The sequence below is a fragment of the Monodelphis domestica genome, chromosome 1, assembly GCF_027887165.1.
Source record: "Monodelphis domestica isolate mMonDom1 chromosome 1, mMonDom1.pri, whole genome shotgun sequence".
NCBI classification, from domain to species: Eukaryota; Metazoa; Chordata; class Mammalia; order Didelphimorphia; family Didelphidae; genus Monodelphis; species Monodelphis domestica.
This window is the reverse complement of record NC_077227.1, coordinates 561,944,209-561,971,477: the sequence shown is the minus strand read 5'-3', so window position 1 is coordinate 561,971,477 and position 27,269 is coordinate 561,944,209. Positions and strand designations below refer to the sequence as shown.

The window sequence follows — 27,269 nt, the reverse complement described above, 5'->3', positions numbered from 1 at the left end:
TTATCTATAGACCAGAGCTCCTTAAACTAAAACTGCTTACCTCAATAACTTTCATTTAAAATTATTTTTAGAAAGTATCTGTCAGCATATAGGAAACTAATTAAATGAGGTTACGATGAGTGACAGCCAAGAATAAACTCATAAGAAAATTTAATGCATAAGAGATGGTGTACAAATTAATATAACAAAACAGTGGTTGGTTTTTTATTATTCCATTTTGTCTATGTAATATTTTTGGTTTTCTAGTTCCTTTCCCACATTAAATGTGCCCTGCTAATCTGGAACACTATAAAACTAATAGTTGTACTTTAAAAAAGCAACTGGTTATTTTTAATTATATCTATTTACCTGTAATTTAGTACACCTGGATCAAAATATACTTAGATAAATGTCTCCTTATAGCAACATGTAATAATAATTATACATATATGTGTATATATATAAATATATATGGATGGGGAAAGCCCTTTAAAAACAGAAATATGTTTTCAGGGAATATACATATATTTCATTCATTTTTTGACATTATATGTAAATACATATATATGTATACATATACACATATTTGTGTGTATGTGTATGTGTGAACCATATGGCCTAGGAAATTGAAACATTTGTGGAGTTGAAAAAATGTTTATTCTGCTCCTAGTATGTATTACTTATAGAATTATGAAAAGTCTTATTTGGGATTATGAAAAACCCTAAAACTCTCAGTACTTCAGACAATGAAGGTAGGAAAGAGTGCTTGATTTAGAGTCTGAGATCTTGGATTTGAATTCCACCTTTATCACTAACACTCTATGAATATAGGCAAGCTTACTGATCTCTGTGAAACACTTTTTCCACTTTAAAATGAAACAAGTAGACTAGAAACACCGTGAGGTCTGTTTTAGTTCAAATCTGTGACCCTATGTTTCTATTGTTAAATTTGTGTTAATAATCTATATTGTAGAGAGAATTTTCACTCTAGGAATTGTCAGTTACGAGGAAATACTAAATTTTAACCAAAATTTTAGATTTAAATATGGAAAAGATCTTAGAAAATGTCTTTCCCAATGCCTAATTTAACAGATGGAGCACATGAACATGAAGTTTACATAGTTAATAGTAACAGATATGAAATAAACTATCATAAAATACATGATCAGATAAATAATAAAAGGGTGGTCACATGTTCAAAGATATAAAAGAAATCAAGGACCAAATGTATAGAAAGTGGCATTACTTAGAATGTTTTCTGAAAAAAATAAGTTTTAAATTTTTTTGGACCTTTCAAGCCTAAGCTCCATTATATTCCACTGTCACAAAAGCTTCTGAGGTGATTGATAATAGATAATTATTTATGTATGAATCCAATGCTACATCAAATTGAAAAAGAATATTTTGTCATTGTTATTTCTACTTTTTGTTTTTTCTTAAAAAATACAATTATTAAAATAGAGAAAAACTATGAATTAATCACATCAAATGTGATAAATCACTAATAGTTAGAGAAGTGAAAATTAAAACAACTCAGAGAGGAATATGGTAATATGTATTTCATAAAAATACTATTATTACATATGTGGAATTATGTACAGCCTTGGAGTAGAGAACAGAAGGGAGGGAGGCAGATACCCTGAATTGTAAAATATTGGGAAATTATTGTCAAAAGGTTTTTTTTAACATGTAATTGAAAAAAAAACATTAAACAAAATAATTCTGAGATATTACCTCATATCTATCAGTTTAACTAACGTGACTAAAAAAGACAAATGCTGGGCAGATACAAAAAAAATGGAACATTAATGCAATTGTTGGATCTGTGAACTTCTGCCATTTTTGGAGAACAATTTAGAACTATGCCCAATAGGGCTATAAAACTGTGCCATCTGATTCAATAATATTTCTACTAGAATACCGGGACACTAAGTTAGTAACCCAAAGAGAGAAAAGAAAAAGACCAGTAAGCTCAAAATTACTTACAATAGCCCTTTTTGTAATGGCAAAGAATTGGAAAGTGAGGGGATGAGCATCATTTTTGGAATGGCAAAACAATTCATCATATATTAGTATATTATAATAATATTATGCTATAAAACATGATAAAGGGAAAACATGGGAAGACATGAAAGAACTCATGCAAAGAGAAATGAAAAACAAAAAGAAATCTTTTAAAAGAAAATTTTGAAAACAAAATGAAAAAGACATTTTACATAGTGAAAGCAATGTTTTAAATATAATTAAATGTAAAATTCTTTGCTACTTTGATCAACAGAATGGTCCATGTCAATCCCGAAGGCCATCATGAATAATACTATGTACCTCCAGAAAGAAAATCTGAATTTTGGTTGAAACATATATATGTTTTAATTTTACCTTTTTTTTATTTTTCAACTTGACTATTATGGAAATGTTTTACATGGCCTCATGTGTATAATGGGTATCATTATGTGTCTTTCCAATGGGTGAATAGGGTCAAAAAAAGAATAAATAAATTTTGAATTGCAGATAAAATAAGCAATGAAGGCTGGAGGGAAGGAAGGAAAGTTGGTTTCTAGAGAAAAAAAAAGACCTGGAAAAATTAAAATCCATATGAGTGAAGAGTATTTCCGTAAGAATTATGTCTTCAGGTAGAAAGGTGTTTTTGGTCTTTTGTATCTTAGTATGCCACTTTTAATCATCCATTGGATTTTATTGAACCCTCAAGTTTAACTTTATTGTATTGAGTGTTCACTTATGACTTTTCAAATTATTTCCAATATGATCATCCCCTTGGTTCATTTTCCCATTTTTTACATTGTGTAGGAAAGCATGAATAATTACAAAACAAATAATTATTTTGTTTTATTTACACCAAAAAATGGAGAGTTATCCTTTAATTGTTGACTGTTGTTGCTACCTGTAGAGACTATTACTTTAATCCAGGTTTGGTGCTTAACCTCCCATTGAGTATAATCTTTTAGCCCAGGAGTCACAGCCCTTCCCATTGTTCCAAGCCAATCCTTCCTGCCTGCTGTTATCCCTTTCTGTTGATTAACACCAATGCAACATTGCTTCAAATTGTTTTGTCCCTAAAGCTTTTCATCTGACCACATGATACATACTGATTATCCTTCATCTTACTAAGTTACAATTGCTTTGGCATACTCTCTCTTCTAATTTTATCACATGAGACACAAGCTGTATCACTCCAAATTCCCAGAGTACAATAATTGAGAATAGCTTAAAATGCCTTAAATTACACAGAAGAAATAATAAAGCATTTGTCCAAGATTTGCAAATTGTTAAAAATCACAAAGTATCCATGTTTTAATTTTCTCATCTAATGGAAAAATTAATCATTGGTACAATGTATTTCTGAGTTTCAAGTTGTTTTGGATTCTGATTAAATTTTGTTCAATGAAGCTATTAACTCTTTCTATGGAATTGTGCTCCAATGAGATGAGTGCAAGAATTGGAAGTTGAGGACCTGGTTCAAAACTGAGCTTTGTTACCTACTCCCTGTGGGACTAAGGGAAAACATTTAGGTCTCCCTGTGTCTCAGTTTCCTCATCAATAAATAAATGCTGTTTGGTGTTGGAATAGATTACTTGTGTTGCCTTCCACCACAAACTCTATGTTTTATTCTTATTTTTAGACAAAAACATATAAACTCAGAGTCTTAAAAATGAGTACAATCTTATTCTCCAGTGTACTATGAAGGAGAATTTAGTTTCAGTACTCACACTGTGAAGTTTGAGTTTGTGCAGGGGAACCATATTCCTCTATATTTTCTAACTGGTAGGTGAGATTCTTTTTCTTTAACAAAATAAATACCAGGAGGCATTCCAGAAAAGTAGGACAACTTTAAAAGTTACAAGATGAATTTTATATACACAAAAACAAAATCAAACTCTACCCAATATAGAATCATAGTTTCATGTACATGGCTATCTTCATTTTATTTGATGGCTATTAATTTTAGAATTTTAAAAATGGAAAAAATATTTCCTGATTTTCATATCAACAACCATCCTTTGATATCTTTTAGGCCCATTTCTAAATTTACTAATGAAAGCCCCATATTTAATGACTAAAATTTTTAATATTTTGATTCTCCAACTTAAGTCAATGAAACAAACATTTATTAAAGCCTACTAAGTATCAAACACTTTTCTTAGTGGTGGAGGCAAAGACAAAAATGAAATAGTGTCTGCCTTTGAGGAGCTTGCACTTGCCTTTACGAAAATCTCAAGGGTAGGTTAATCCAAAGTACATACAAAGTTCCAAAAATATAATTTTGAGTGAATGGAAAAGTGCTAACAATAGTGCATGGGAATGGGTAAATTAATATTCCTGTAGAAAGTAGTGCTTAACCTAGTTCTTAAAGGGATTTTCCAAATCAAGGTTGCATTCTGACAAATGAAAAATTAGGAGTAATGTACAGAAAGGAGTAGTATGATACAGTATCTTTCATGAAAGGGGCAACTAAATTGCACAGTAGAGAAAGTACTTGGCCTAGAGTCAGAAAGACCTGAATCTACCTTCAAATACATTTTAACTGTTTGTCCTTGGGGAGGTCAAATTCCTCATCTTTAAAATAGAGTATTGTTATGAAACTCAAATAAGAAAATAATTATATGTGATTACACATAGTGATTAGAATATGGTTAAGCATTTACATTAATGTTAGCTCTTGTTGCTAAAACTCTTTCCTTATTCATGCATTGTCAGGTGTTTATAAAAAATTGTTATTATGTACATTTAAAAGTATATATTCCATCTGGGGGGAAATATTAAAAAATTCTTTTTACTCTTCTTCCAGCTCTATACTCATTGTCTCCCTTTACCTCTTTCTCTAAATTTACTGTTAGATAGCTTGAATTTTTTTTAATTGCATTTGTTTTCCAGATAGCTAATTCTAAAATATGCTTCAAAATGAGTTGATTTAACTTGAAGAATTCTACAAATACCAAAAATTATCAAAAAGGTGAATGTATACTTTTAGCAAAGTATTCAAGTTCTAGTAGAGTACACACACACGTAATCTTTGCTCTTTTGTGAAATAGGAATTAGAACAGTCACATTCTTGAGTACTTTATTTAAAAAGTGAGAAAGCAGAATTCAAGACATCACTTGCAAATTAATATTTTCAATATAAACATTATCACATTTGCCTTCTCTAGTCAAACTACATATTCACTTTCTTGTGGTGCCACATTTTTTATGAAGGGCACTATCAAATACAATGGAAGGAAATTTAGATTGCTGTTTGGTCTTAGAGAGTAGAATTGGGTGTAATAAACCATTACAGAATTGAAGAAGATAAAATTTGCTTAAGTCAGAGCCTAGATGACTAGTTATCCATATCATGAATATCATTTTCACATTCCTTTCAAACAATATCTGAGAACTCTTCTACTATGAATCTCTGAATTCAGTCACCCTCACCTTTTTCAACAAATCTATCTTTTCCCTTTAGCAAATGCACAAACTATCATTTACATCATTTGGATGTACATTGTCATGGATGCATACCTGTATTACTGCAGTTAAATGTGAGCCTCACCATATATTTTTATATACTTTTGTCCCTCTCATTTTGGGTCTATTTCCACATTCTGATTATCAGCTTCTCAAAGAGGCAATGCCTTCACTTCAATCCCTGCCTGACTCAATATGTCATGGAATTCTAAAAACAATAGCTATTAAATATTGGTTATTGACTATTAGCTACCTCTCTCTCCCTAATTCTCCTCCTCCACACTAGAATTTCAACTCCTACAAGCTATGTGTGTCCAGCCTGTGGTATATCTTTCCAAGTTTATATTAGTCTGATTGGTTATATGTAATGTACATTGACCCCACCATACTGAATATGAAGGACAACAATCAAACATTTGGGCAAATTAATATTTGCTGAAAGCTTTCAGGGACTGTGTAAAGCAAGTAATGTTTTATTTCAACATTTAACAAAAGAAGAACTTGGCCAGATAGTGTATATGATAGAGAAAAATTATATTGCCTGTCCTTTCTACATATAGGTATATACAAATAAGAGAATTAGGGGGCACCATAGGCAGGAAATTGCCTCAGAGTCAGCAGGACATAATAGGCTCAAGCCCTGCCTCTGAAGTATACTAGCTCTATAACCCTGAATTGGTCACCTAAAAAAACATTTTCTAAGACTCTAAATTGAAAATACTCTAAGTTGAAGACAGGTTGCCAATTTGTACTAGTGAGAGGGAATTTCCATGACAAAAATTCCATATATTAAAAAAAATCAGATCTGGCTCAAATATACATGTAAGCTGTCTGTGCTAGTATCTAGTTCATCAGGATATAGAAAACAAATTCACCCAAATTTGAAGTGTTATAAGCTTGAAGTTTCATTTCTTTAACTGTACAGAGACTACTGGAAAGGCAAAATGTAAACAAATAGTTTGATACAAGACATCTGGGACCCAGTTTTCCCATGAATGCACCTAATGAAATTTCATTGATTGTAGACATGCTGTTAAAACTGCCGCCGCTCCTCAGTTACATTTCGGAAACCTTCTGTGCCGTGGCTTTCTGTCCCTACCTAGTAATGAATATTAATGCTGTATTTCATTTTAGCATCATGTTTTCACGTTTCTCTTGGAAAGGGATTTAATATGACATGCATTTAATCATTTCCACCATTGGGTTAAAGGTTTGATGTGATATTCTAATTAAGCCACTGAATTGTGACCATATGTATTTGCCAGATTTGTAATGTTACAGAGGGAATTCTCTGTGAGCATAATTAGAATGACAGCCAATGTTTCCAGTCATGGCTATACAAGCTTGGCTTATACAAGGACCGCTGTGGCAATTTGCCAAGAGACAAAGCACTTCTACACTAAGCACTGAAAGGGCAACACCCAGGACTTCTTGAAAGGTCTTTTAAGTCACCCGATGTTAGCCCTGGGTGAAAAATTCCCATGATTTTTAAAAGCATTTCTCTCTCAATCCTTCAGTGTAGAAGATGAAGAGGCAATTTCAGATGTGAGGAATCAGAAATCCCATAATTTATGAGTTTGAAGGGATCTCAACAGGCATCTATTTCAACTTGCAAACAAAGAATTCCCTCTCTAACACATCTTCTGCTCAAAGACTTCCAAAGAGTAGGAAGTTAGAACCTTTTGAGGCAGTTCATTTACTTTTGGTTAGTAAATTGTTAAGAAGTTTCTCCTGACTCCAACTCTGCCCTACCCCCCATTTCTTCCTGTTCTGCCCTGTGGAGTCAAAAATAACATATATGATCTTTCCATGTGGTATTCTTTCAAATATTAGAAGACAAGTATGATAACTTTTTAAGCTTCTCTTTCTCAAGCTAGATATCCATAGTTTCTTCATTTGATCCTCATAAAGCATTTTAAGGATCTTTACCATGAAGGTTTTGCCCTTCATTTTCAAAGGCCAGTGACATCATGGAGTGATGTCTTGACTGGTACATGAATTAAATTTAAGTAAGGCAGAGATGCATAATATCATTAACCTCAATTTCTCTTCCAGTTATCCAAGTCCAATGGCAAAACAAAAGTCAGGATGACTGGTGATGACCTGGAATTGGGTGGATGACAGTATCTACAATGTCTTGGCAAACTCTAAGTCTTCCACAGTACCTGCTTCTGCTGTCTTAATGAACAAAGGAATAGATTTTTCTCATCTCTCTATTCCACTGGGGGGAAGTCTTAGTATGCTTGGGGGTAGACACCTTGTCTGAAGTCACTGATAGATTTGTGGCCCATTGGTTACCCACAAACTGGTTTAGCCCATCTGCTGAGATGATATATCTAGAGGTGGCCACTGCACATGCTATAGTTTTGTAGAACCAGAGACGGGAGTTGATTGCCAAATGATAACAAAATTTGTTGAGCAGCCCTGAAAAAGGCTCTACAAGCCCTCATAACAGATGTACTAGTCTTTCTTGAACATCTATAAACCCCAATCATGCTGGCTATTATCCCTCAGATACCTTAGCTTTTCAGTGACCATCTTAAACCGACTATGGCACTCAGAATTGAACAAAATACCAAAAGGGAATCAGGAAAGGGCAGATTACAGTGGCATTATGACTTCCTTCTTTCTAGAGATAATAGCTTCTCAACTAAGAGAGTGAATAAGAAAGACAAATTTTCAAATATTCATTGAGTAGCAACAATCTGCTACTCATGGGGAGTAAGGAGAATATTGTAAATAAAAAAATAAGTATAAGCAATGACATTTGCTCTCAAGAAACTAGTAATTTTTATCTGGGAGTGTTGCATAATATCTTACTACAGGAATGAAAATAAGGGAAACAAAGCTTCCAAGCCAAAAGAAATAGGTTTATTGAGAGAAGGCTGTTCTCACAATAAAGCTGGACTCTGCTCATGACCAAAGAACTCAAGCCCTCTGAGCTTGCTGCCTCTGTAACCAAAAGAATATCACAATTTATATAGCAGTTTAAAAATAGTCCAAAACAATTAATATAGCAGGATAAAAATAAACAAAAGAAGTAATCTTCATTGGTTGATTAATTCAGGAAGTAACATGTATTGGTTAAAAAAGTCACCTGACGAGCTACAGCAGAAGTAGGGGTACTAAGCCCCTTTCCAGGAAAAAAATAGTCATATGGTTAAGGCTGAAAATGCTGAAGAACCATAATATAGCAAGTTTATAAGTTTAAGGTCTTGTTCACTAAAACCTAACTATATTAAAACTGTCATTTAGTTTAATTAAAGCTTAAAACTTATACTAAAACAATCATAAAAACCCTACTAAAATCATAAGGAGTATTATAATATTAATTCACTTAAGCTAACATTATTTAACTATGCCAAAATTACAATAATGATTATCTAAAACCACTGCTAACATTAAAATCTAATCATCATAAAAGGGGGTAGGGGATTTCTTGCACACAGGAGACAGAACTTAAAGCACAAAAGAATTAGAGAAAATATAAAATAAGTGTAATAAAAATTATCTTCAAGGAGAAGATATGATGAATATTGGGATATTTGTTGAATTTGAATATAATTAAGTAGCAGAAATCTATGATTCATCTTAGACATATTACAGAAAAATGAAAGAGGGAAAAGATTAGCATGGACCATAGCAAGAGAACATAAGAACTTGTAATTTTATACTATAGTTGGTTTTTTTTGGATTATATTAAGACATTTTTTCAATAATCATTTTCTGAGATTTTTTGATCTATGATCTCTCCCACTCTCCCAACCCTCCTCCTTCCCCAGTATTAGGTAGATATGTTATTATATAACACATAATTCCCTAATCATCATTTTGTGAAAGAAGACATAGTCATAGGGGAAATAAAATGAAGCATAGTATGCCTCAATCTGTAATCAGTCTTTTTGAGTTCCTTCTATAGCATTAAATAACCTCTTTCATCATGACTCCATGGAATTGTCCTGGATCTTGCATTGTTGATAATAGGTCATTCAGGGTTGATCTCTATACTTTATTGCTTTTACTGTGTACAACATTCTCCTAGTTCTGCTTACTTTGCTTATATTCATATATTAGTGTTTCCAATTTTTTTTTCTTTTTTTGTAATCACCTTGTTTGTCATTTCTTATGGAACAACAGATTTCCACAATCAGCCTTAGATAAAAATCATTAATTCTGCTTCTTTAACTTTGACTGAAGCATATTATGTTCTTTTTTAGCCCTTTACCTTAAAGTATCTTCCATACTTTAAGTACCTGAAGCAATTTCAGTACTTTAGGTACTCAGTATCTTTTAGATACCTTCAGTATCTTAGTTATTACCTCATATAATGATGCATTCAGTTTGACCAAATTATTCCCCTTGATGACCTGAAGTATCTTGTCACTTAAGCATCTCTTGCATCATAGATATTTTCAGTGTACTAGTTAATATTTTCCCACATAAGAATGTGATCCATTTAATCCCATTAAGTCCCTTGAGTTTTTCCCATTAGTTTTACCTTTTTGTGCTTGTTTTCCTCTAGAGTATTATGATTAGTTTCACTAAGTAGATAAATCTTGGTTGCAGTCCTAGATCTTTTGCCTCATGGAATATCATATTCCAAAACTTTTGGTCCTTTAATGTAAAATCTGCTAGTTCCTCTGTCATCCTGATTATCGCTCCATGATATTTGAATTTTTATTGTTGCTGTTGTTTTCTTACTGTTTGCAGTATTTTCTCCTTGACCTGAGAGTTCTGGAATTTGTTGTAATAGCTGTTCCTCTTGCTGCTGATTTGATTACTATCAATTCTTGCTCCAGAAAGACAATATTTTTCTACTGCATCTCTGTTTCCTTTGTATGAAGCCCTACCTACTTCACTCTGTCTTCTGTTCTCCAAAATTCTGTCACTGAAAAATTTGTTTTGAGGCATTATTTATCTTTTGTGATATGAAGGTGGGTTTGGGAGAGCTTGGAAATGTTCTATACTCTGCCATTTTGCCTGTTGGAAGAATTTTAAAGGAATTTCTTAAGTATCTAGTCATGTTTTAATCATAATTTAAGAGATGACCCTTCAGTTTGAATTGCCCAAGTTCATGCTTATTTATTAATAAGAGAACTGTAACTAAAAGCTAGATCTTCAAAGTCAACAAAAAAAATGGGCCTTGTAATGAATCTTAAAAAACATATACCAATTACTTTAAGAAACTTTTTTAATAAACTAAACTAAACTTTCAAATACATATTTATTGTTAAAATTGACTTTTTAATTTTTATACATTTCCAAATTACACATCAATAACATTTCTTAATTATCATTTTCTAGTATATTACAATCCCTGTTTTCTTTCCCCCTCCAACCTCTCTTCCCTACCCAAGTAAGCTGGTAATATGATATAGGTTGTACATGTATTAGCATAGAACACATATTTCCATTTTTGTTATGTTGTGAAATAAAATAGATATCACCTACACTAGACAAAAATCATGGAGAAAATAAAGTAATGAATACTATGTTTCAATTTGTATTTGAACTCCACTTGTTCCTTCTTTTTTTTGTCATCAGTCTCTTAGAGTTGTGCTGACTCCTCGTGTTGCTGATAATAGCTGTTATTTACATTTTATCATCATATATTATTATTATTTTGCACAGTGTTCTCACTTTACTTTGTATCACCTCATATAAGTTTTTCTCGGTGTTTTTGTGATTATCTTCTTTGTCATTTCTTATGGCAAAATAGTATTTCATTAGAAGCATATACCACAATTTGTTCATCCATTCCCCAACTGACAGGCATCCTTTCAATTTCAAGTTCTTTACCACTACAAGAAGGGCTGCTATGAATATTTTTGTATAGGTAGATTATTTTCTCCTGTCTTCAATCTCTTTGAGATACAGATTTAATGATGATAGTGCTGGACCAAAGGATAGGCATAGTTTAATGCCCTTTTGGGCATGGATGCAGATTGCTTTCCAGAATGGCTGTGTCTCTGTGTCTGTCTGTTTCTGTCTGTCTCTGACTCTATTTCTCTATCACACACACACACACCATATTTATACTACACTTCTAATACAGCCATATTTATTTATCACAAGTTTACTCAGCCATCTGTATCAAATGATGATTTTACTTTTAGTATCCCCCATGCCTCCTTCTGCCATAAATAACAGTGTTATGGAAAGAAGCTGGTGCTTTTCTAATAGGATACAGAGTATGTATGGTATAACAAAGCCCCTTGACCAGTACTATCTATAAAGCTATTTCTGCTCTACCTGTAGCTGTGATACCTCAGTTCTACCACTGAAATAGAGCAAATAGAATACTTTGTTTTATTTCATTGAACTTGTGCTTTCCTATCTATAGGTAATTCTTGTTAAGGAAACTCATTTTAGCAATGAAGAGATCCAATTTCTCTGCAGCTTCTTATCAGAGAGCACCATGGTGCACTGAAAAGTTTTGTGATTTACCCAGTGCACTCAAACCCAGGTTTTTTTTTAAGCTGAAGCCATCCACATGACAACATGTCTTATCAAACACATCCATTTTAAGTAAAACCACCTTTAACCACATAACCTTTGCCCTCAAAGAAATGTCAGATGCTATATTTCAAGGATGCTATCATCTCAGAAGGGAGTTGGGAGCCATAATTTCATTATTCCAACTTTTCATAAATTGTCAGTGGTTGCTCAGGCACATCCAACTTTTATTCTAGACATGTTAATTGTCTTGAGCTTACAACTTATTGTTAAGAGGTTTCTAGGATGTTTGTATTATCTTATTATCACAGATCATTGGAGTTCTACACATCCTTTCCTTCAATATTGTGTAATTCTGTTTACTTGGAATTTAGGCATGTAGAACAGGTTTTACATTTGTTTTTGTTTTGTTTCTGAGCTCAACTTGGCTTAAGTTTATTAGATCATAGGCAATATAATCAAATGTGTGATGTAGACAAGTCATGGCATCTTGTGAACTCCTGCATATTTCATGGAACATGGTTGTCATTTTCATCTGTCCTCCTGTCAACAGTCCAACAGCTTTTTCTGTGGCCCAGTTAAATCCTATCCTTTCTTGGTGCTCACCACAAATATCACATTAAGAAAACAGCAACAATACCGTATGGTGTGACAAGTCCTATTTGTAAGGTAGCTTATTTGCATAGATTTCATGTATAGTCAGTCCTAAAAATTTGTAATAGCCATTAGATTAGCCTACTGCAGCCATTATCACTGGTAAATTAGTTAATAGCACATTGATGTCTATGGATGCTTTCTTCTTAACTTAGGAACAGAGTTTCTCAGGATCCAAGATTCATGAGATTAATATGCCATTTGTAGATTCATATTGTCATTTTTTCCATCCTGCCTGAATCTTTGTGACTTTACTTATTCACTTCCTTCTCCAGCTCATTTTACAGATGAGGAAATTGAGGCAGAGTTAAGTAACTTTTTTATTTATATTCCTTTGAAACTTATCACTAACATTCTTAAATGCTAATAATGTAGAAATTTAGTCTGAGAAAAATAGAAAAGTATTTAACACTTTCTAAAGTTTTCATGATATGGAAGCAAATTACTGGAAAGAAATAGTCTCTTTTCTCATTGCATTCATATGGTTTAAATTCAGTCAATATTTCACTCTCCTGAGTAGCTCTCTTTGAATTCAGGCCAATTTTCAAGAATCCTGAGTGGTCACCTCAGGTGTTCTGCTATGAAAGAGTCAAGCCTTCCTCTATGTTTAAAAACAAACAAATAAACAACTCACCAATTTAGGAATCTTGTATAATACTTTATTAAACTGTTTTTCTTTCCTTAAATTTTAAACCAACTTGCTGCCTTGGGGTTTATGAGTGTTTGAACCCCAAATTCCCCTTCAAAAAATAAAACTATCTAGAAAAGAGGTCAGGAAACTTTTTACCTTAGACAACCAAGTCCTCCATATAACACCTGAATAGGCCATAAGCAGATTGTTATAGACAGTAAGAATGATATGAGTTATACAAACAATTGTAGAATCATAATTTTGGAAAGGATATTTATATAGGCCATCAAATTTTACCCCTCATATTATAAAACTGGGTTCTATAGAAGTAAAATGCCCTTTGATTCCCGATATCTCCCTTATCCCTTACATATTGCAGATAGTAAGCTCAATATATACTACCAACGAAATATATTCCTCCTCTGTTAGTTTTTTTTAAATGAAGAAACAAATGAGTATGACTTTTTCAGTCAGCTTTCAATATAAGAATGTGATGCTTATTCCTAGCACTGCTATGCTATCTTCAGATTCAATTGATCTTCCCAGTGAGCATCTCTCCTCTGTGGTCACAGATGGAATTGAGCAACGTGAGTTTTTGGATTAGAAACAGGGCTCTGACATTTCATGATGGCCTGCTCTAAAAGAGTGAAACAGTTTTGGGGAATTCTAACTACATGGTTACTATTATCATGCTGGCAAATAAGGAAAAGTTACAGAATAAAATTGAAGAAAAATTAAAAATGTTTTCATGGAGTTTGTGTTCTTATCTCATAGGATTTTTATTATAATTTTTCTAGATTGCATTTTGACAAAATTCTTAATATTCATTTATTGACATTTTGCAATCCATGTATTCTCTTTCTGTCTCACCCTACAACCCTCACCAAAAAGGCAGTAATATGATAGAAATCATATACTTATCATATTTCTGTGTTTCTCATATTATAAAACAAAACACCTATTGCTTACACTAGAGAAAAATTCACATTTAATTACTTTAAATGTCCTTCCAAGCTTTTCTGTGATTATCTTCTTGGTCATTTCTGATGGCACAATAATATTCCATTATAAGCATTTACCATAACTTGTTCAGCTCTTCTCCAATTGTTGGGTATTCCTTTAATTTTCAGTTCTTTCCCTCTGCAAAAAGAGCTGTTATAAATATTTTTGCACAGGTTGGTTCTTTTCTCATATCTTTAATCTTTTTTGGCTATAGACCTAGTATTACTGGGTCAAAAAATATGCATAGATTTATGACCCTTTGGACATGGTTCCAGATTGCTCTCCAGAATGGTTATCAGTTTCCAGATTCACCAAAAGTGTATTAAAGTCCGAAATTCTCCTTATGCCTTCAAATATTTATCATTTTCTTTTTTTGTCATGTTTGCTAGTCTTATCAGTATGAGGTAATATCTCAGAATTGCTTTAATTTGCATTTCTCTAATCAATAGTGATTAGAGCATTTTCATATGACTAAAGATAGTTTTTCACGGTTTTTTTTTTAAATCATAGTGTTGGTTTTTTTTGTATTTGTGTAGGTGGGTAGGCCTCAATGAAGACTTTTCCCCAGATGCCCAGAGGTCTTAAGTTTGAATACTGCTTTGAATGGGGCAGGGGGAGCTATAGAAGAGGAGAGAGAAAGAGAGAAAAAAGGAGCCAGTGAGATGAATATAAAGAGAGAGAGATAGATAGATAGATAGATAGATAGATAGATAGATAGATAGATAGATAGATAGATAGATAGATATGTGTGTATGTATCTTATAGAGAGAAAGAGAGATTGCTTTAATATATAGATATAACTTATGGGTGGCATAGAGAAATATCTCTGGTATCTAAATGATCTCTTTCCAAAGGAGACTATTTTTTTTTACTTTAAAGGAGAAAGGAGAGGGCCAAATGTGGACATTTGTTCCTTCCCTTAGCCTCTCTAAGAGGGATATTGGGGAAAAATTTTATCTATATGCCTACCACAAATATTGCTGATCTAAGAATATGATACTTTCAAAACAAAAGCTATTTTCCTGATCATGCTTAAAGGGGAAGGTAGCCATTAGTTTCCACTAGAGAGAATACCTTCTAACTTAATTAATTTTTATTAAAAAATCAAAATATCAAATAGAGTTAACATTTATCCAAATAGACAGCATATAGAAATCAGAAAAAAATACATAGACTAGATAATACTAAAGAATATTCAAGTGATTTAACCCTTAACTTAAATTTGAGTTATAAACACAAACCAAAAGAGTTTATCTTTTCATACTCAAGGAGGTCCATTTTGCAGTATCTATGGATTCAAGCTGAAAATCAGAGACATTTTGAGGTGACTTCCTCTATGTGTCTGGCTGCTTCTTTCTCTTCAAAGTGTTTCTTTAGAGGACTATATCTGGAACAATAAATGTCTTCAAAAGAAACTCTGTCACAACTTCCTTTTCTTATATAAGTATTTACCTTCATGTAATATTCAAAATTCTTCCCACCAATCCAGAGTCTCATCTCTTTCCATATAACCAGCAACATACAAGATACCACAGACATATTTAGAAGCCCAGTTACATATCTATTATGGTACTTTTGAGGCATAGTATTTTGTAAAAACTAAATTGAAAACAGGAGAAATGGGTTAAAATCATTTCTTCACCACTATCACTATAACAGTAAGCAGGTCACTTGAACTCTCTGAACCTTGATTTCTCATCTGTAAAATGGGGAAATTTTATACCTTATTTCAAATGTTTTTGTTTTCATTGTTATTGTAGAGAAAAGTACTTAGGAAGTTTTAAAGTTCAAAATAGATATACACTCTTATTGCTCACATTCTCATATGCCAAGTATAGATACAACTACAAAATTCCGGAAAATAAAGAAACAAAAATGTTATTACATGATGGTAGTTTTATTAGAATTTAAATAGCCTTCCACATATTACATTACATGATTCACTTAAGCTAAGGGAGAGTTACCTCTTTGCTCTTATTACCACTAAAATCTATTTTTAAACTCTTGTCTATTCTTGACAATAAGATGAATGTGCTTCAACTATGACTATGTGCTTAAATATAAGACATATTTGAGTAAGTCATGGTAAAAATATTTTTGATCATTAGATTTACTTGATAATCATCCTATTTAAGAGGTTAAAATGGTAAAGATGTTTTAAAATATGAAATTTTTAGTTTTATAAAATAGAAAACACTAAAAAAGAAAGAGATGAGAAGAGAAAAAGAGAAAGATAGCAGAGCATTTGGGGGCCATTTGAAGATGTGAAGAATGAATAATAGTACATTCTAACTCCAGGCAGGAAGCAATGCATTCTAAATTTATGAAGAAGTATATTATAGATGCCAATGGTGCCAGTGATGGATTTTTAAATATTTTGGGATAAGATGCTATAAAATGGTGTAATTTAAGAAGTGTTGAAATAGGTCGCCACTTTTTTTTCTTTTCCTGCTGTGCTATAATAAATAACATCAGGATATTTGTCATACAATAACTCATACTCTGACAGTATAACTTTCTATTTCTAAGCCATATGCATACTATAACATTGACCTTAAGAACTCAGATGGAAAGAACAGATCAGGGCATTTACTATTTTAGAGGATACCCAAGTTATAATGAAATAGAGACTGAGTGGGGAAAACACTGGATTTAAATGCAAAGGTACAGGATTCAAATCCTTGCTTTGCCACTTACTACCAAGATAACCTTTGGCAAATTACTTAACCTCTCTGGGCCTCTGGTCTCTTTAATGAAGGCAATGACAAGATTCCTTCTAAAGTTACTTCTTTCCCTAAATCTTGTATTCTATTATCTAGTCCCCTTTCCCCCACCTTTATATTCTCTACTCATTCATCTGTCTTCATTAAGGTTCCTGTTCCACTGAAGGATAGAAAATTGAGGTCAATACTTCTTTCACAGATCTACATGATATCTCTATAAATCAAGAAATACAAAATCCCAGTAGTAAGATGAAAGAGTATGAAAAGTGACACTAAAAGTGTAGATATACCTGTCACCAGGTCCAAAGACACAATATTTAGTCCAATCACCTCTTCTGACTGTCACTACTATAACAATGATCTTCCTCACTGTGTTAGTTACATAAGTAGTAATTGAATATCATGGATAGTATTCATCTTCTTGAACTTCTCTAGAAGATTGGACTTTATCGAACTCCTTGATCTTTTATCTGATTTTTTTCTCCTTAAAGGTGTAAGAAGTATTTGCAGATAAAGTGGTAGGAAATTTCCTATTCTTTAGTTTGATGAAAAATTACTGGTTTAGTCATGAAACTCAAATTCAAATACTGGTTTGGCTATTCAATATCTTTGTGATGCTGATAAATTCATTTGTTCATACATTTAGAGTTAAAAATAAATTTAAAATCATCAAATGCATTCCTATCATTTCGTATATGGAGAAGGTGAGCACCAGAAAATAGAAATGATTTTTCCATATTCACAGAGTGCTATGTGACAGATCTAGAATTCAAATTCAGGACCTTGAACTAAAAAACTAGAATGCCTTCTTTTTTAAAATTTGATGACATTGTTCCTAATTAAAATTCCTTCCCTCCTTCTTTCCTTTCATTGGGGAAAGAAAGAAAGAAAGAAAGAAAGAAAGAAAGAAAGAAAGAAAGAAAGAAAGAAAGAAAGAAAGAAAGAAAGAAAGAAAGAAAGAAAGAAAGAAAGAAAGAAAGAAAGAAAGAAAGAAAGAAAGAAAGAAAGAAAGAGAAAAAAGAAAGGAGGGAAGGAGGGAAGAAAGAATAATGTCTTTGTATACTCAGAATAAATTCTCTTATTTGCCATATCAAAAAATGTGTTATTTTTATGAATTTTGAGCTATCCTTCTTTGGGAGGAGGTGAATTACATTCTTCCTTATCAGTACTATGGAATGAATCATGAAGGGTCATGGCATTGATCAGGTCAGAGATTTTTCCTTTCTTTTTTTTTTTGCAATGTAGTTATTTTATAATTTAGTCTCTTTGTTCTGCTCACTTAATTCTGAATTAGTTCACACAAGTCTTTCCACATATAAGAAACTTTCCAAGAAGCAGAACTCGATATTGACTCTTTACCTAGATCAATCCTATTTTTCCTGTACTTGTTGACTTCTCAGTTATTAGTATTATGATTAATTGCAACAGAGACTACTATAGACTCTCAAGATAGGTTAGAAAGATAAGAGCAGTGCTAATGATTTTTTTTTTATGATTGCACAAGGAAATTTAAATCCTTTTTTGTTTTCTTTTGTTTTCTTACTAAAACTGCCTGACATCAAAAGTGGAAAAAGTTGTTTCTTTGGGAAAATATCTATCTTTAATTGTTTGGATAATTCATCAAAAATATAATAAATAAAAATACAAAAAACTTGCTGCCTATGTATTTTGTTTGCAAGGAGCAAAAAGAAACAACAGTTTCCAAACAATTTATACCTTTCCCATTCAGTGAAGGGGTGTATGAACATACTCCTTCACTGAATGGGAAAGTTTAAAATCTTTGTAACAATGAAATGCCTTCCCAATGAAAACATTTTGGATTTGCCGAGTTGTTCAGAATGTGACATTGTTGCAAATGCATTCTTTAAGTTGCCTGGTACATTTCAGAGGGTCAAATGATGGCTGTAACTCTCAAAAACAGTATAGTCCTGATTAATGCTGGCCCATGCCATACCTGCATAGTTAGCATTAAAATTTGTTCAATAGGTAGTTTAGAGAGTTTAGGAGGGTAATGGATTTATGAAGAGACTGAGTGACATTTTCTTAGATTACTGTAGTGGAAGAAAAAAAAAAGGTGAGAAACAGGATCTTTAATAGAGTAGGGGTTATCAGTCTGAGATCAGTGAATTTGAAAGAGAAAAAATATAACTTTGTTTACACAAACTTGAAACTGAAAATTAGCATTTCATTCAAATTTGCATGCAGGCAGTAATATATAGGAGAGTTTTCAAGTGGACTGCCAAGGGCCTCTGTGACACTAAAATTCTGTGATTTCTTTGCTTAGAGGCATTCATGGAAGTCTTCCTATATAATTTATCACAGCCAGGAAGTAATCTTGTGTACTTGGTATTTTTGTGAAAGAATCATGTCAATAACTGAAATATTAGGGAAAAATCTACAATTATTTTGTTTTTTTTTTCTTTCTTCCCACAGTGCTACCTAGTCATACATGTGGAAATCCTGGGGAAATACTAAAGGGAGTCCTCCATGGAGCCAGATTCAACATAGGAGATAAAATCCGATATAGTTGCCTTTCTGGATATGTCTTGGAAGGTCACGCTATGCTTACCTGCATAGTTAGTCCTGGAAATGGTGCATTATGGGATTTTCCTGCTCCGTTTTGCAGAGGTAAGCATACTAACTTAAAGGGAAAAATACATATTGGGCTGCTCATTAGCCAATACATGAGAATATATATTTTAAAACTGCTCTCATTTAACAAAATATGGCACATCGAATAGGCCAAATTGTCAGAATTGTTAAGTATGCTTGATGTTAAGAAAATTACAACCTAAAGTAAAATTGCATATAGAAGTGCAAAGCTAAATTAGACCAAGCATTCATTTATAGAATTAGAACTAGAGGGGATTCTCAAAGTCATGTCTATTTCAAGGCTCTGAAAGAACTTGTACATGTGATTTTTGAGCCACTTTCACTGATCTTGGAAAGAATGTGGCTGTCAGAAGAGGTTCATGGGACTGGCATATAATAGATTCATCACATCACAGGTTTCTTCTGTTTTTGTTGGTTTAATTTGCCTTTGATATTTTCACATCATGTTCACAATTGTGAAACACACACTCACAAGGACTTTGTATTTCATTAGTCCAATATAATGATTGAAATAAATGGGAAAGATGTATCTTCATGCTGGTTGACTTACTTTTTTTGAGGGAGAAAGACATTTAAATATCAATAACAGTTCTTATAAATAGAAAAGTCATAAATGAATGTGGGTATCCTTGCTGAACTTAAGCAATCAGGGATTAGACAGGCTGCAGTACTCTGCGGTCATGAACCCATGAGCTCACTATGGATGCTCTCCCTATCAGTGAAGATTAAATGCGTTCACATTTTCTAGTGCCATGTAATCTTTGTCTATGTCCTTGCAGAAATGCTTCATAGAGTCCCTATCCAATAAACTTGAGGGTTTCCTCTAGCTGGATTTTTTTAATTCACTGAGAGCAATGCAGCACTCAGTGATATAACTCAGTCATGATAAACCCATCTCCTTTCATAATAATAATATCTAACAATTACATATTGTTTTAAAGTTTCTAAAGCAATTTTACAAATATTATCTCCCTTCAATGAGGAATATCTGCTATTGTTATTTCTATTTTATATATTAGGAAAATGGCAACCCAGGACACAGCTAGTTTTAAGTCTGGACTTGAACTCATGTCTTATTCATTCCAGGTCTAACACTATCTGTTTGGGCCACCAGACTACCTCTATTCACAAATGTCTTTGGCAATGATTTTTATAACATTTCTCATTTTCAAGTCATCACTGATAATATACTATAGTCTACCAATATTAACCATATGAGTAACTGAAGTACTGAAGTTAACCTTAAGTTAGCCTCAATTTTATGTATTAAAGATTATGGTATTCTACAGATCACACACTATATTTTTGTTGAAAGAATATTCATGTTAAGAGAGAGAGAAAGAAGGGAGAGACAGACAGACAGGCACTGAGACAGAGAAAGGAACAGAAAGAGAAAGAAATGGAGACAAATACAGAGGAAGGTTATATTTTTAGCATCTTTGGTATCATTTAAATTACCAAAATTAAACAAGTATACTCTCTTCCTCATTCTCCTTCCTGTGACCATGTCATTGTCCATATGCAATTCCTAAGGAAAAAAATGTCCTATAAAACAATAACAACAACCAAATGATAATAGCAGTAATAGGATACTTCAAGATCTCAAATCTCATCACTCCTTACAACCCTGTGAGGTAGACATTATTGACCAATTACTCAACAAAAAATTTCTCATGCACATACTATATAATAGGTAATCTTAAATATAAGGACAAAAATGAAACATAATGTGACTTCAAGTATCATGGCTTTTTTGGGTTTTTTAAATTGTTTTTTGAGGAAGACATGCACACCTAAAATTAAATACAAATACAAGGTAAATTTGTGGAGGTTGTGGAGATGGGTGGCTCAGAAAGTAGATTGAAAGCACTAATAACTAGGAGAATTATGACAGGCTTATGTTATGAGGCAATATTTTTTTAATTTTATGGATGAGGAAATTGATGTCCAGGGAGTAAAATTGTTTCAAGCCTATTAATAATTGGAAGTCAAGCCCAGGTGCTCTTCCATGGAATCTAGGGCTTTCGTTCATCTGTGTTTACATTTTATTCCTTCTTCCTCATTCTCCTTCTTCTCTCCCTTCTTCACTCATATTTTTCCAATTCATCCTTTCCCTCCTTTTAAAGCACCTCTTCTCAGATCTAGATTGTGCTAACATTTCTGATTCATAGTTGAAAATCCCATTAACTTTATGGATCTCTCTGTTTATACTAACATGATCAAATTCCACCATAAATTATTATTGCTGACAATTAAATACTTAAGCCCTTAGACAAAATCAATACAAAGTATCAATTCCAAAATATAAAAGCAATAAGGGCTAAATATTTGGAATTAATTGAGTTGTCTAGGGTCACAAAGCTAGGAAATGTCTGAGACCAGATTTGAATTCAAGTATTCCCAATTCCAGGCCTGGCACTCCATTCACTATGTGACCTAGCTGCCCCTGTTGACAGTTATTAATACAGTCTGCAGTCCCTCTGTCTTCCAGAAATCTCTTCTGTTTCTGTTTCTCTGTGTTTTTGCTAGTTCCCTTCTGTCAATGGAATTCTCTTTGTCAGATCCAACTTCAGGGTCCAAACACAGAGGCAGAAAGAAACAAAGAAGATACTTTATGGGCTTGAATTCTTCCAACCTAGCATATATATATATATATATATATATATATGTATATATATATATATATATAATTTCTTCAATACAACCATTACCTAAGAAGTTCTACATTTAAAATGAAGTAACTGAATGTGCCCTCTGAGATCACAGGAGTTAGCTTTGGTCTCAATTACAAAGACTAGAAACACGATGACATCTTCCACTAATCTAACTACAGGTTTTATTAATAGTATGCAGACCACAAGGGTAGCATTCACCTGCAAGGATTCTAGAAGACAGGTATGTGCTTCTTAACGTCACTATTGGGTCCTAGTCTTGTTCTAGTTCTCAAAAATGAGGCTGTAAGTAAAACTGCCACATCAGAATCTATTCCATTAATAAGGACAAATTCACCCAGAGTGGCTTCTTGGGCTAAGGGATTGTCTTATCTTATATTGAGGCAGACATAAGGAGGAAAGACCTTTCTACAAGTGTACCAATTAATGTGAAGCAGACCCCAGGTACATTCAATACTTCAATCATGAACACAATAAATAGGGAATAAACAAAAGAGTTAGTGTAATTAATTTGGTGTCGGGTAATATCACAGCTTTATCAACCATTCTAGAGACTAGTGTCTTCATATATCACTCTTCCCTCTAGAAAAAGAAATCCATTCAAACCAGCTGGAATAATTTTTGAAATGGCAATAATAATAATAATAATAATAATAATAGTTCAAATGTGCATAACACTTTAAGATTGACAAAGCATTCATATCAGAACAATTCTGTAAGTAAAGTAGTATAAATGATATTACCTGCATTTTTATAAATGAAGCAACTGAGGTATTGAAAAAACTAAATAACTAGGTCTCTGGCCTCTTAGTCAAAACTTAAACCCAAAGGACACCTTTCCCATCCTGAAGTTAGAGGACTATTTTAAAATCACAATGAAAATAATAATTTGCTTCATTAATTGCCATAACCTAAACTTACCCCTCTAGAAAACAATCTAATGTTTAAAAGCTTCTTTCCTTATTTGTGCTTGTCCTCAAATAGCAGGTACATTCAGATCTGAGATAACTAGAAAAATTCACATATGATGACATTTCTAAAATGTTTTAGTTACTCTGGTAACTTGAAGTGTATTCCTCATAGTGGATCCAGCCATTGACTGGTCTGTCATTTCACATTAAAGTTTCACTATTTCTGAGTTTTATCTTTCATTACTGATGACAGCACTTAAGACAAAAATTGCAAATATTGACACCTAAAATTATGTCAGATGTTGTTATAATATGTTGATTTCAGAAAATTATCATCCATATTAAGTTAAATATTCTGTATACATAATTGGTGGTACAAAACCTGTTTCAAACTCAAAGTTTTACATTAAGCCAGACTCTAAGTTAGAGTACTTCTTTCTTCCACAGCGGGATTAAATTTTATTTTCACTTTTCAAGAGATTCTTTTTTTCAGTTTCTATTTCTGCTTATTTTTCTAATATGTCCTTAATTTTGTTCCTTTATCTTTCTTTAATGTTACTTCTTGGTTTGATTTCTCTTCATGTTTTCTTCTAATTGCAGCTTCCATGATGAATTGCAGCCTAATGATGAATTCATATTTCATTGTTATATATTGTAATGTATATTACATATATATATATATCTCCATATTACTTAAATAATAATGTAGAAGAAATCTATTAGAGACCTAAAATGCCATTTATTTCTTCAATTAAAAATGAAGAAACTGAGATTTATAGAAGTTAAATGACTTTTCCAAGGTGATCTTACAAGCCTAAATTTTCTTTCCCAGATAAACCCTTCTTTCCTTGATAACAGGTAGCCTTCAAATCTTTTTTCAACTTTACATGAAAGGATGGGGGTAGTGGAAAGGAGAGAGAACAGAGTATCAGGAAGAATGAAAGTGGAAAAAATAAACATTAAATAACCTCACACATCTGGAATGAATTGTTTTCCTACAATGAGCACTAGAAATTCCAAATAGCAAACATAAAATGGGGAATTTTGCTGCTAATACTTTTACACCATCTATTTCAGTAATATTTACTCTTTCAGCCCAAGGAGAAATTCCTTCTTTTCGTTACAGGATGATAGGATTTTATTTCATGATCTGAACGGAATGTTTGGGATCACCTAATCAAATCACTTAATTTGAGAAAATTTATACCTGAAAAGTTAAGTCAAAGGTCAAACCAGTAAGTAAGTGGTTGTCAGGACTCAAACTCAGATCTTATTATTTCAATTTCATAGCTCTTTCTACTTTATCATGCTGCCTCCAATCATTCATGTACATTTGACCAGCTATTGACATCTTTTATAATATATTAATATATAATGATATAAATTGAAACCCCTCCCAAAGAAAAGAATTTGCTTCTTATCTAAGAATCTTAAAGAGTGAAAAAGTCTTCATGTTCCAAATGATTACAATGATAGTGTTATACATTTAAGGATAGAAGATTATCCCATTTTATACTTATACTATTTCCCATGAGCAGATGTTTACTCCTAAAATTTAATTATTTATTTACAAATAGGCTAACTTCAAGTTTCAAATAGCAAACTAGCTCCTCAAACTACTCAGGCACTAAGGTGGTAACTATTTTCAGATTTTAAAATGTAAGAAATCACGGTTATAAAGTGGTAAAATAGATTCCAAGTAATAGGCTAGAATAACAAGGCTTGTATGAGTACTTTCACTGATTTTATAATGTGAGCTTGAGAGAGCTTCATTAACCTCTGAAGAATCCCAGTCCATTAATATTCTTGAGAATAGGTTGGATGAATGTAGTAGAGATGTTAGTATAGTTAAATGCATGTATAACTAGTTGAACAGACCCCAAAGCTGCTGATTAATGGATTAGTGTCAATGTAAAGTGAGGAAATAGCTTGATATAAATTTATGTTCCCCGATATAGTTTCTTTAATACTTTTATCAATGACTCTGAGGCAGGTATGGCACACTTTACATATATGCTAATGACAGAAAAGTAAAATGAATAGCTAATTCACTGACTACCAGTAATAAGGAAAATATTTCAATAGGCTGAGGTAGATAGATAGATATTTAGTGCATACATATACATTGAAGGAGGAAAAGTTAATAAACCATAGACTTAAACTTTCAAAAACAAAAAGTCCGGAGAAGGGGATATGTGATTGAAGGTTGATAATATTTCTTGAAATTATAGTGCCACAAATAAATCATTCTAAATTTTGTGTGGTTAAGTTGAACCATGAACCATACCTTTATCTGGACTTGGCAATTAATTTTTTTTTAAAAAGAACTTATATTTGTAGAGGAAGATATTAAACAGGAGAATAGGGAGGGGTAAGAAGATATAATGGTGTATCTGTGAAACAAGTTGCACCAAGAAAAGAATTGCCCCAAGCAAAAGAACCACAATTATTCAGGGTTGATTTTTTTAAATGGTATGACATAAACAAATGATTCAGGTAATGGGATGAATTTTATTATAAAATTTAAATTGTAGAAATAACATGAATTGGAGAATAGAAACTTAATGATTGGCTATATGTAGTAATTACATACAAAAATATAAATATGCATCTAAAAATTAAAATGAAGCATTAAAATATAATTTATACTGATCCAGCAGAATCCAAAAAAAGAATAAAATTATTATTTGAGAAGAAATATTAGTAAAAACAGGTATTGACAAGAAAATTAATTATGTAATAATTAGTCACTAAAATTACATAAAACTTTATTCATGTATAAAAGGTAATATAATCCTATATACCAAAAGAAAATGTTATCAAAATTGCAAATAAGTCAGATAGTTGATAGTTATAAGATATTTTATTAATTATAAATTATGACAAAATATATTTTACAAGAAGGAGAATATAACAGAAGGATGAATAATGAAGAAATTATGGATTTGAACATAATGTTGGAAAAAATGAATTAATATGCATTGACAGTTCCTTAAGGAGAATCTTAAAGATTATATTTTCATACATTTTCTTGGTATTTAATGTCTTCTTTAAATATATTAATTATCTGCTAAGACAAGAAAATTATGAATACTTTCTAATGAAAGCACTCAAATATATTTGAAAGACAGGATAAAAATAATAATGTATTAGTCAATTGATAAAAAAATAAAGACACAGATTAAATAATCCAAAATGCTACTTCAAACAGTGAATTTCTCAGGGAACAACACAAAACAATTATATTAAATGAAATATAAAAACATCTAAATACATGAAGATAATATTTTATATAATTAATCCATATAATAAAGTGTATTTTTGGAAAGATAAACTTAAGATATGTGTTATATAAATAGCTTAAGAAATGAATGAACAATGCAGAAATAGATAAAAAGGAAGAAATATTGAAAGTCAAGAAAAAGAAAGATAAAATTGAAAAAAAAAGAGTGGAAATGATAAAGCAAAAACATGTTTTTAAAGGTTAATAAAACCAGTAAACTTTAGTCTATTGTGATAATAGGAAGAAAAGTATAGTACCCAAGATAAAAAAAAAATTATGCAAGATATTTCAAAAAGGTTATATATAATGTTTTATAAAGAGAAAAATAAAAAATAGAAATAACATTAATTTCGAGGAGATAAATTAAATTAAAGTGAAATTGATTAATTCTTTTTTAAAATAAAATACTTATTTTAATAATACAGGAAATGTTAGACTAAACTAATTTTCAGGTAAAAAAAAAAAACAAATCCAGAAAGTCATAAACTTTCGAAGTAGAAAAAAGTGTGTCGAGGATTTTCAAGTGAATTAAATGCAATATTCACTGTAATCATCATCATCATCATCTAGACATTTATCAAACAGAAAGAACACTACACAATTTTCTTTATAAGGCAAATGTAAAAAATAAACCAGGAATTAAATAACATAGAATAAGTATGAAAAAATTGATAAAATATAAGCAATTCAAATGCAGCAAAGTATTTAAAAAGTATTCTCTAAGACCAAATTATATTTATATAAAAATAAGTCTTACATTATGAAATCTAATAAAATAATTAAACTTCCAGATTTTAAAATATATTCTATATCTATAGATATAATGAATAACCTATGATATTTAATTTAAAATATTTCAAAGAAAACGTATCATTAAAG

The 27,269-nt window shown here is 31.8% G+C and overlaps 1 protein-coding gene across 2 annotated transcripts in view; it reads left to right on the top strand.

The window, feature by feature from the left end:
• The window catches only part of CSMD1 (CUB and Sushi multiple domains 1), a 2,624,761-nt gene that overhangs the window by 1,179,267 nt on the left and 1,418,225 nt on the right, over positions 1–27,269 (top strand). For both annotated transcript variants that reach the window (XM_056823354.1, XM_007476228.3), the window contains exon 4: positions 19,345–19,539. In XM_056823354.1, the coding sequence (XP_056679332.1) occupies positions 19,345–19,539 (195 nt within the window). The remainder of the gene's footprint in view (positions 1–19,344; positions 19,540–27,269) is intronic.